The 12,572-nt window shown below is 35.5% G+C and overlaps 1 protein-coding gene across 1 annotated transcript in view; it reads right to left on the reverse strand.

Moving 5' to 3' along the window:
* Positions 1 to 12,572, reverse strand: part of ADAMTS20 (ADAM metallopeptidase with thrombospondin type 1 motif 20) — an 88,986-nt gene that overhangs the window by 37,797 nt on the left and 38,617 nt on the right. Inside the window, exons 12-20 of the mRNA XM_066183111.1 lie at positions 10,475 to 10,620; positions 8,913 to 9,094; positions 8,680 to 8,816; positions 7,446 to 7,563; positions 3,803 to 3,898; positions 2,386 to 2,552; positions 2,148 to 2,277; positions 940 to 1,066; positions 41 to 251 (exon numbers count right to left, since the gene is read on the reverse strand). Coding sequence (XP_066039208.1) covers positions 41 to 251; positions 940 to 1,066; positions 2,148 to 2,277; positions 2,386 to 2,552; positions 3,803 to 3,898; positions 7,446 to 7,563; positions 8,680 to 8,816; positions 8,913 to 9,094; positions 10,475 to 10,620 — 1,314 coding nt within the window. The remainder of the gene's footprint in view (positions 1 to 40; positions 252 to 939; positions 1,067 to 2,147; positions 2,278 to 2,385; positions 2,553 to 3,802; positions 3,899 to 7,445; positions 7,564 to 8,679; positions 8,817 to 8,912; positions 9,095 to 10,474; positions 10,621 to 12,572) is intronic.

Below are 12,572 nucleotides of genomic sequence, written 5' to 3' on the forward strand. Positions count from 1 at the left end.
AGAACTATAATGGTACAATTATAAATTTTTAAATCTGTACCTCTGACCATTCTGTGTAGTGCCAACTTCTTAACATACAGTCACCATGGCAAGGCTCTCTGGCTGCTGGTTTTCGCTGATCAGCACAGTACTTATCATCCACTGGAGCACTGAGTCCTCTTGCAGTAGAGTACTTTATGCAGTGGATCTCAATAGACCGATGTCCTGGGCCGCACTTTGATGTACAGTCACTTTTGCCAACACTGTGCCACCTAAAATGACAAATTGTTGTACAAAGCTAAATATGTTTTTAAAAATGTGACCATGGCAACTAAAGCACTCAGAGAATGTACCACAAATTGTAATGTAAATATAGATATGCATTTCAGGGAACAAATACAACTGTAAGCTCTATCTCATGACTGGATTTTCAAAGCAATATAAAAGAATTTGACTCATAGGCTTAAAACAACTTTTTAAATTTAAAGGATCATTTGTCCTAATCTCCTAGGTGACTTTGAAAAATGTAAGCTATAATTCTAACTCTTCATCCTCTGAATATTTCAGTGTGAGCTAACCTGGAGTCCAAAAACACAAGTCTGTTTCAAATTAGTTCCAGTTGTGGGTACAGTTCTGGTGGAAAATATATTTCATGCAGCAATACAAGTTTTTGTGCCAGAATATACAGAACAGATTCACAATTCTAACAAGAGATTTTGTATTTTACCAATAAAAATTAGAAAAGTACCCTAGTTCTACATGGAGTTGAAGGTGTAAATATCATGTATAAAGCCATTACACCAACAGATTTGAGGAAAACAGGGAGAGATGGGAAGGATGAGGAAGGTAGAGAGGGATGAGGGAACAGAGGATAAAGCAATACTAATTACCTTGTTTCAATGTCAGTCAATAAAACTATACAAGACCACAATAACTCCATCAGTTAGGAATCTTTTTTACCTTAATTCACACTCTGTATTACACTCCTCAAAGACACTTGGTACAGTGGGTATAAGTTCACATCTTTGATCAGACACTACCACATGATCACTTTTACGTATACATGTCACTCTTCTTTTTCGAATACCTTGAAAAAGCATCAAAAGAAGTAAATAAAGGGCTAAAAAAAGACTGCCTTATGGATTCCATTCATCATTTAGGGACTGAGATACCCCCTTAGCACAAATTGCTGTATACAGCAGATTCTGCACAAACATGCTCCTTTGTGCAGCTCACTACATTCCAGGTGGAGAACAACCTTCCCCGGTCACCTTTTCCACCTCCCAGCTGTCCTACAGTGGTCTCACAGGATATCAAATTCCAGAGAACTACAAAAGTGCAACAGTCCATTTACTCATCAGACTAAGTATTCCAAACACATCATGCATGTCCTGCTAATTAAAATATTTCCTAAACTACCATGGTAACATAGAAGTTGTGATTCTTTCCCTAAAGACGCAGAAAATATGATCACAAGGCACCTAAAAGATCTGGAGTTCTGGAAGAAAATACCACAGTTGACAGCTGTTCTGCTTCTCTAGCACGTAAGCATGTGCACAGCCTGACTCAAAACCAGAAGAAACTCACCATCACATTTTTTCAGGCTTTTCTAGCACCCACTAATAGGAATATCTGACAAAAATCTGTGTACATACACTTTTATATATACACATTTCATAAATGGTGTGGCTTTATTTTTATACTGGAATGGCCTAGAGAGTAGCCATTTAAAATAGTCAAATATATCTTTAAACAGCTTCATCCCATTTAGCAGACAATCAAAAAAAGACAAATAAGTGAGTATGAAAGACACCAGACAAATCAATGATCACCTGGAAATGGTATAATGGAAGCCTAATGAATATTAGTAGACATACAATGCCACTTCATAAGAATGTATTAGATTTGATTCACCCTTTTTTAAATAAACTGCTCCTATGTCTCCAAATGTAAATTTGAATATAGAATTGTACCGTATAAATACTAAAAATAGAAAAAACAAAAATCAGAAGCTATTCTGTCCTTAAGGGCTCTGTGAACTTAAAGCTTATTGAGGATAACAAGTTTCTTCCTTACAAGTAACGGTGAAATGTCAGAGAACTTAAGATGAGTCCCTGCCTTAATCCCATCAGGTCTTTGGTTCTGGTGAAAAAAAAACTTCACAGTACCTTGGCACATCCTGCTGCAGTCTTGCCAGGGTCCATAAGGGTCCCATGTAAACAGATCACTTCCATCTTCTATTGGGACATTGAATGAATAACGCACATCAGGGTTGTACAAGTTCCCTACACATAAAACCTTGATTGAGATAAAATGATAGCTGTTTTTCAGTGAATTTGAACATAAAATTATGAACATAATGATCATGTAGGAAACTTTCAAACTTATGAAAAAAGTAACATGCACCTGTAAGGTTAGTTCTTCTTCAACTCTATCAGTGCTGTTAATTCGTTCAATTGTATTGTTTGAACCACTGTACTCGAAAATGGCTCCTTGTATATTGATTTCTCTTTTTGACATGCTTACAACAAAATTTCCATTCAAGATAAAATTTCCGTGGGTATCTGATAAAGCTGTAAGTGAAATAAAATATCGGAAATCTACTTAGTTAAAAGGTTCTATCAATAAAACCTCACCAAGACATAGCTTTATTTTAGTCAATGTAAAAAGTTGTATCAAACAGTTCAAATTAATAAATTCAATCCTAATCATCAGTAGCTTTCACCTGAGCAGTGGTCATGGATTTTCTAAGCCATGGATTTTCTCTGCATTATAGTAGTTAAATAATATTTATTCTGCTGGAGGGCTGACTGCAGTCCTGACTTTTAAATTTGGCTAGGTTCTGCAACTGCAGAAGGAAACAATAATTATTGGTATTTCTGCCCTATTCTACAGATCACATCCTTGTATTTGCTATACCTTCTTCTAGTGAAGTGGGTTTTAAAAGTAAACTTGAAAATAAAAATAAATTATTAAGCATTTGTGATTGTAATTTAATACAATTACCTATTTGCAATAATAATGATTAATGACAAGTTAAACATTTTCAAAATAAGGTAAAATTTGTAGTACAAGATGCTATTCAGGCATGACTACATTTGAAACCCAAGCTAATGTCAGGGGGCAAGGGTTGTTTCTGGGCAACTGCTGACAAGGAAAACATTTTGAGAATTCTGAAGTTTGTGGCTAGGATGACAACAGAAGAAGAGACAGAAGGTAAATATGCTTCAATATTTTTTTAGGCACTTCAGATACGATGTAACTACTGTGAAATAGAACAACCAAGATTTTTGGTAGGATGTACTTACGAATTCTTTGTTGCCTACACACACTTGCAAATCTATCAAATCTATGTGACCACCTTTATACTCTTTATGTCCCAGACATAATTGAAAAAGAGATATGTGAGACAATGGGCAAGTTTGCTGATGGTCAGACTGATTTGTTCATAAACGAAGTGTATGCTTCCAAGATTTAAAACAAGAAATATCCGCATTATTCCTGAGTTCATCTGTGGCATTCCAACTAACACGGTGACAGCAAAATAAAAAATTGAGAAAATGATGCAAGGTGCTGTAATTCTTATTCTCTGATGAATGAACACACTCATCTAAAAACTAGAAACCTTAACAACATCTCACTGATTTATATACTAGTTTTCTTAAAACTAGTATCTACAGAGAGACTCAGGACAATGAATATAAAAAATAATTAGATATTTTCTCCAACACGCTTATCAGACTTCTCATAATATATATCCAGAGCAGATCTCTGTCAAAACCACAAAACCTATCCATCAGTGTTGTACACTGCAGACTTTTACCAAGGTAGTTGTCATCTTCTGGTTTCCCTGAGTAGCTGTGCTGTTGAATATCAATGTTTGTTGCTCCTTTGGGAATATTTACTACAACATTGTAACCTGAAAATTAATTATATACAAAATTAGTTAACTATTAGTAAATATGAAAATACATTTTTATTCCCAAAACCCTACAGTGCACCAGAGACAACCAATACTGAATGCCTTCACGTGTCAGGTGTTAGGTTCTGTGATCAGATATGTGAATTCAATTCTTTACCACTAACATGAGCTCAATCTACTCAGAAAAAATGTCTAGAGAGCAGAACTACTCTAGAAAGCAGTCAAGTATATCAATGGGGACTCAGGAAACAATGTGACTACTCTGTAAAATTTAAACTTTTACAGAAATCAGGGTAAGTCACTTTGCATGAAACATCTCTGTTCCCCATTTATTATGCAATTGAGGTAGCTTTTCTTTCACAAGAGTATTTCAAGACAGCACACTAAAGAACAAGTCTTAAGTATTAAAATATTGCAGTGTTGCAGGCCCTATGCATAGGCAGATACAGCTGTTAAACTAGCCATGCTTGATCCACTTTCTTCTGCTTAAAATGTTGAGTTCACTCCCTTCAAAATACAAATGCTTCACAAATGAGTCACCATTTCTGGTAGTATCTCCAAGCAATATTATGGTAGCCTTGCCACCAGGTAACAAAATAAGGTGCATCAAGACCTACTTTTTAAAAAAGTTGTGCTGCACATAAACCTAGGTTAAAAAATCCAAACGTGTTTCTCACAGATGCTAACCACAAATTCAAAAGTACGCTTACAGCTGAGAAAAACTGAGTATGGCAAACATTGGAAGCAAATAATAAATACAAACATGTAACCTGAGATATTAATAAAAATTTTGATAATTTCCCCACCTATTTCACTGTGTTTAACAATATTACTGCGGCTTTAGTTGATGTACCTCTGTGGGTAAAAATTTAAACAGCACTATCCTTTTCATTTTGTACTGGGTTTGACTGGGATAGAGTTACTTCTCTTCATAGTAGCTGGTAGGGAATGTGTTTTGGATTTGTACTGGAAAATGTTGATAATTCAGGGATGTTCTAGTTATTTCTGAGCAGAGTTTAGAGTCAAGGCTTTTCCTGCCTCTCACCCCACTCCTTCAGTGAGGAGGCTGGGGGTGCACAAGGAGTTGTGAGGGGATACAGATGGACCCCAGCTGACCACAGGGATATCGCAGATCATATGGCCTCATGCTGGGCACATAAAACTGAGGAAAGAAGGAAGGGGGGGGATATTCAGACTGGTGGCATTTGTCTTCCCAATTCATGTCATGCATGACAGAGCCCTTCTTTCCTGGCTGGACACCAGCCTGCACATGGGAAGTGGTGAGCCAGTTCTCGCTTTGTGTGCACAGCTTTTGCTTTACCGATTCAACTCTTTATCTGAACCATCTGAGTTTTCTTCCTTTTATTCTTCCAGTTCTCTCTCCCATCCCACTGGGAGGTAGTGAGTGAGTGACTGGCTGTGTGTTTCCAACTGGGGTTAAGCCATGACAAATTTCATAATTCATTAACTTCCAAGTGCTTTTAATCTATTAAAACCATGCCATGCATTTAAATGAAGATTTAATCTAATTACAGGTTCATCACATTTACCAGCTGGGGGCAGCACTGCAATTGCAAATTGACAAGATGAATGCTCTGGATAAATACACGGTTTGTCAATCTTTCAACATACTGGGAAGAAAACCAAAACACAATTTGAAAAGCCTCTCATCTCACACACCAGAGACCTAGTGGTAATAGAATGAAAGAAGACAAAATACAGGAGGAAACTATAAACAAAATTGCATAGCATGTTGTCAAGGATACACATACTAGGACATTGAAAATTACCATTTTCCAGGAAAACCTCAGATACTCTAATTTGATCCAATAATAATAGCCAACATAGTAATAATGTGTACATAATTAGATTACTATTTCCTAAAATGGAAGCCAAGTAAATTAATATTTTGCTGTAATGAATTTTTGATTATTTCTTCACTAGTGCTTACACAGTTACTGACAACATCATAACTGCATGAATGTAAGCACGCACCACAGGCTGCTATCATCAATTCCAAATTCTGCTTTAGTAAAATGGCTCATTTCAGTTTGAAAGGGAACCAAATGAAATTAAAAGAAAAAGATGATGTGCACATCAGCATACTTAGCTTGTGATCCTAACTCAGAATCTTTTTGGAAAATAGTATCCCCTCAGACTTCAGTCATTAGCCTAGGGATGTCTTAGACCTCCCATGGACACTGGAGTTTTAGTGATCAGCTAAGTACAATTTCCTGTTTGCATGGCTGTATTCCTACTTGAGCACAATCCGTGATAATCCCAAACGTTCAGCATACTGTTCATTGGTATAACTCTGGATTGTCTCTTATATGCTATAATTCAAGAATTTGAACGTAATTTACCATTCCACTAACTATAAAACCAAATAATAACTCAAGATTTTCCTCATCCCAAAATATGGGGGCTTTTTTGCCCTCCAATTCAAAGCAAATAAGTCTGTGACCAGGGAAAGTCATTAAATAGGAGAGAGTGACAGTCTTGACCATATTTGCATAATGGCAGTTTCACATAATGGTCACTGGATTTGTAACAAATGTGTGTGTGACAAAGTTCATGCGCTATCTATAAGCAACTTCTTAGGACAGATGCAAGAAAAAATATATGTATTTGTATGGGAAGGGTAGCTGTATAATTTTTTGGGTAATTTTTGATGGGTGTGTGCCTTCTCCTAGGGGAAAAGAAAATCCAACAGGATACTTGGCACACTTTTCTCTTCAGAAACTACCCCTTTATTCTATGAAGATCCTATTTGGCAGCTCTCCAGTAGCGTTTTCACATCACCTGTGGTCTCTTTCAACCAGTGAAGTGGAATGAAGGAGCCTCTAGGCTGATATTAACCTGGAGACTTCTGTCCTTATGTTCTATGCTCTAACTACTTAACTGCACTGCTACACACATACATTAGTCTCTCCATACTTCACAGAAAAGTCTACATATAGAAGAACTACCAGCAGCTCTATCAGAGAAACTAAATCAAATAAATTAGAAATACCAGGGTTATTCAGAACTTTCTCATTCACTGACAATGAGGAGGAAAAATACATAAATACTGCTACCCCTGTTCTCTGGAAGGAAGAGGCTCACATTTCACAGGCTGTATTCTTCGCTCAAGGAGAAAAGGAACCTCATCAGCTTCTCACAACAAAAACTTCTTACTATCTCTTTACACAACCAAAATGAGACACTGGAATGTGTTATTCAGCTGCAAAGTTTCAGACCAGAGAACGCAAAGAACAAAGCAGGAAGCATTCATCCTTTTGAAGCACTTTTACTCTCATAATCTCTTTTATTTTTGACTTTGACTTTTGAGGAGATTGATTTTTTTCACTTGAATGAGTTAGTATGTCACAGTGTTTGCCTCTGCATCCTTGAGAGGGAATGTGACTGAAAATCAAAAATATTTTTTGTTGATAGAGGTCCTAAAGATCATACAGTGAAATCCTGCTTCCTTAAATGTAAAGAGTAATTTCTAAGTCATAGTTAAGTGTTCATTAAGATTTAAAAAAAAGCAAAACAAACATACCATAATGAGCACTGTTGAAAGTACCTGCAAGTGTCTTACATGAAGAATTATCACCACCACAGATTCCACATTTGTCTCTCCTTGCCTTCGAATTCAAAACATGATCACAGCCTGCTTGCTACAAAAAATGACAAAAATAAAAAGGCTGTGTGTCACTCCGCCCAACGGAAAACAATGAAAATAAGTAATGTAAGCTTCCCACTACCCCAAAATGTTGTTGTTCACTGTATATATCTAGTTTTCCTTGGCAACCCATTAAAAGCCATCAATGGTTTTGGATTCTGCAATGCAAGGGCAAAATAGAATGGTGCAATCCCAATACACTCCATATGTCAAGAACTGCATAAGAATACATAACAGTACATAAAGAATTTGTATTTAAAAAATCAATATAATTTATAAATTTTAATTTATATTTACATTAAAAGACTTGGAAGTCTAAAAGCAGTATGTATATATACATGGCCATCAATTCATTTAAAGTCTGTCATTACTGAAAAGAAGCAAAGGAATACACATAGACTGTGCTGGTTAAATTAACATAAGCACAATTTTTGTTTATATATCTTTACTTAAACTTCCAGAGGTTTTTTGAACTATGATAAAAAGGATAATTCTTTTGCACTTCCTCTTTATTCAACCATATTTAAAAAAGCTGTATTTTCTCCTCATTCTGAATCTGCTCAGTTTCACTGCAATCAGCAAAACCTCAACCAGGCTTGACAAAAAAGTCGTGAATTGTTAAAATATAGCACCTTGCTTCTCCCAACAAACTCATGGCAATGCCATAGCTGTTACTAAGCAAAGAGTGCTGAATTGATTTAAGCACTCAATCCCTCCTGACTTTACAGTAAAGTAATAATTACATAATCTATCTACCCTTGGATTTTCTACTATTTACTTCTTTGGTGGCAGAAATACAATGCTAATAATAACACAGCATGCTTCTTTCCTCTGTTTATGCTCATTTTGCATCTCACTGCTCACTTGAACAATATTAACTCTTTCACATATGAGGCTTAATGAGGCAAGACTGTGGGTCTTCAGGTTCAACTATATGTTCTTAATTTAATTGCTTCCATTTCCAGATCTTTAATTTGATAGGTAATAAAATTAGCTTAAGCGAACTCAGAATATAATATTATCAGTAAAGTGTATTTGTATTAATATTTAATATCTACTTTACCACCTGTTAAAATTGATTTTAATAATTAATAAGTTTAGATTTAAATACCCTGCATAAGCCTTGAACACAAAGGTCATTGGTTTCTGCTCCACAGGGAGTACCATCAGCAACTCTGTCCTTCAGCTGATAGTAGGAAGTTGTTCCAGAAACTCGGCAAAAAAGTTTACAGCGATCTTTCATAGAAACTGGAAAGAAAATCCAAGAGGTTTCTTGTCTGTTTTAAAACTTTATTTAAAGTAGAATTTTCATAGTTCTAATTGAAAAGATGTGTAATTACTTACTACCACTGTATTTTGGCAGCCAGCGAACAGCAGAGGTAAGACCGTTGATATTAAAGTGTTTGCCATCAAATTCAGAGCACTGTTGCTCCCGAAAATCTTTTTTGCCTTTTGGACATGAATCAGTATTACATGACCGAAATTTCATCCTGCGACCAACACAGTACTTTCCTCCATTTTTTGGCCTAAAAAAAAAGGTAAATGTAAAACACACTAATTTTCTAAAATTGCTGTTTTCCACGAAAAGCAGCCTCAGCCACTGATCTAAAGAGGAAAATCTCACATAGTAATCTGTCAGATGTGTAACTGACTTACACACATACTCAGCTTCTACTGTGCATTCAATTTTACCCAAAATAAACCCAATCCTCATAAAATACTCTTGCTGAGGTGGTAATCTCGCTATGGATGTTTATTATTGCATTATTATTTTTACTTCTCTTATAGCTGTAAGTATTTTGCCTGGGTAAAAGCATTAATAATTTTAATGCTTTTATCAATTTAGCTGAGATTACAGTCATATTTTTACACAAGCAGCACCTCCCTCAGTAATTTGAAATTATATTTTTTACAGAGTGACAAAGAAAGATGACAATTAGGAGCTGACACAGTCTTTTCTGTAGTCCTAATATTCACTTTGGGGATCAAAAGAATAAAAAGGGAAAATTGTGGAAAATACCGAATTTACTGTAATGTTTAAAATACATTTTAACAGCTATAAATGCTGACACAAAATAAGTCAGTATTAGTATGTTCTTGGGGAAGAAAAAAAGAATAAATGAACAGCATATTAATATTACCAGTAACTACAGACTGAAAGAGGCATTATCTAATGACAGTCTAGCCTCCTAACTCTTACTTATCAGAGAAAATAAAATAACTTGGGCCATTTGATTGAAGTTCATTTATCCTACGGATAATATCAAGGTGACATGACTTCCTAGAAAAACCCTGAAACTACTCAGGCACCAGCTGTGGTTCTGCTTCTGGACAAGGTAAAGTTCTTCTTGACTTTTATTACAGAAACCCACATGGAATTATTCAGTCAGTGTACTTCTCTAGTTATAAAGGTAAGTTTTAAATGGCTCTGTTATAACCAGTGCTTCTTGTGGTTGTTACTGGTGGTGATGTTGTCGAAAAGCCTTAAAGCAAAGCAAATCAAGTGTTTCACCAAAGAGATTAGTAGGGAACACATATATTTATTTTTGCAGTAAGAACTGCAAAGAAAGCATCTAATGTTTAAAAAAACCTCAACAGTTAGAGTAAACCTAGAAAAAAAGACCCTGCCAAACTAAGTTTTTAGAAACATCTGCAAGAATGGATAATATTGTTGAAAGACATGAGTAATCTAAAAGTCCTCTGCATATTAGAGTCTGTAAACTTCTCTTTCCCAACATGAATGAAAAAAGCATTTTTTGCTGGTGCTTCAAACTGATCTTCACAGCCCACAATACCTCTACTTTATTTAGAGCCAATCCATAATTTTTTTAAAATCTTCATTATGTAAATGTAAAACACATTAAAACATAATTAAAAAAATGTAAAACACAGTAAAAACCCCATACTCTGGTCGATTACACAGCCTAGTGGTGCTCTTGATTCCACCTCCACAAGTTCTTGAACATGAGCTATAAGGCCCCCATGGTCCCCATTCTCCATCTAGAGGACGCAGCTCCATTTCTCTGCTCACACAAATTCCATGGCGGCAGTGCTGCACAGTTGATAAAGAAAATGAAATTTATAATTCAAGCAAAAGGTTACTGTATATTTTAGGCAGAAAAAGAACAAAAATTAAGAGATCACTACTCTTATCCAGCTATTTTGTAAAATGTTTCATTTCCTTAACGGTAATTTACCCAATTGTCATATTTTTTAAAATGCTATCTAGAGTGCTTTGATCACTAGGAAATCTACTGGGTATTGAATATTTATCTGTCTTGTCACTTTATCCAAATATCTCTAAATCATGTTGAATTTCTGATACATTTTCATGCATAAAGTTCAAAAACAGATTTACAACTGTCATTTATGTACAATATTTTTCAGTTTAATTTTGGATTCATGCTGATCCAAAAAGTGAAAGCACCAAGAAATTCAGGGTGTTTTCAACATTTCAAAAGCTAATTATCTAGTGGGATTGTTTGGACAAAGCATTTAAGACTTTGATTATGTAAAGCAAGATGATACTATAGATTCATTCTTGAACTCAGACTTTCACACCTATAACAAAAGGTATAAAACATTTTAATTCATTTATATTTTATGATTTTTTTATTTACTGCTTATTTTATGAAGCTATTAACATTAAAATGGAATTAACAGTTAAAATTAAAAAATAATAATAAAGAAATAATTCTTAGAGCAAGATACTACATTGCAATGCTTATTCTGTTACTTTAGATCTTATTCTTGGCAAAGAGTGACCAATTTTCACTAAAAAAAATTACATAAAGGGGAAATTTTCATTATATCTGCTGGGATTTACACGATTAAGAAGAGAAAGACTGCAAGACGATTTTGTTGTGGTGTCTTGGGTAATGTAACCAAAAAATGTTTAGTCTATTCCATCTGTTGAAACCAGGTGGGGAGGTGTTTTCCTTATTTTTGTAACTCAGGGGGAGGGGGCTGCTGCCCCTCTTATAATGGGCCAGCTGTTAAAACTACGTGGGGGATTGTTTATCTCTTTCCACACTCTGGGAGATACCTTCTGTTAATGGGCTATTAAGGCTCACAAATGACATGACACATTACATCATCCCATTGTGAGATGCTCCACCCAGTGGAGGGAGCCAAACCATTTCTACCTGAATAAAAATTGAGACATAGGAACACCAGATATCCAGTGTTCTCACTGGATTCCCAGTGGAAGACCAGACCCATCTCACCATTACTGGACCCTTTTCCTACGAGACCATCTCTACTCCAACAGAACCACATCTGCCACTCCAGGAGGGCTTACTTTGGACTGCTTCCAACACCCTGACCAACAGGGTGTCAGGTTGTATTTCTGACTCTGTCAGGGTTTCTAGGATTTTCTGTTTGTTTAGTTTGCTTGTTTTTTGTACTACTACATTTGTATTCTTAAAATTTCTAGTAAAAAACTGTTATCCTTATTCCCATATCTTTGCCTGAAAGCCTTTAATTACAAAGTTACAATAATTTGGAAAGGGGGGGTTACATTCTCCATTCCAAGGGAAACTGTAGCTTTCCCTGGCTGATAAGTGTCTTGCCAAACCAAGACATGTGGTCATGTTAGTTAGGAGACTTTGCCACACTCTAACTGTGAACTTTTATTATTTAAAAAAAGTAATTATATTTATTTTTCACAGAAGCATCAATCTCTTGTTTTAAAGTATCCCCGATCCTGACTGCAAATATATGCCCACTTCAGTGGTTATTCAAGAAGTACATGACCAAAAAGTCTAAATGAGAATCTTGTGATTGGTGTATGTGTGACTTTTTCCAAAGAATCCGCAGAAATTTCCAGGACTAATCCTACTGATGACTTACAGAAGCCGGAACTCTAATTCACTTGCATCCTTTAGAAAATCCCAAGTAGTATGTTTGATCACAACATAGTGGAATAGTTCACATAATAACATAGAATATTTATGAGATACTATAACTTCAGCACAATATATCCTGCTGACTTCTACATGGAAA

This window comes from Chamaea fasciata, unplaced genomic scaffold (assembly GCF_029207755.1).
Source record: "Chamaea fasciata isolate MVZ Bird 193981 ecotype frontalis unplaced genomic scaffold, bChaFas1.0.hap1 SCAF_5, whole genome shotgun sequence".
In the NCBI taxonomy this organism is placed as follows: Eukaryota; Metazoa; Chordata; class Aves; order Passeriformes; family Sylviidae; genus Chamaea; species Chamaea fasciata.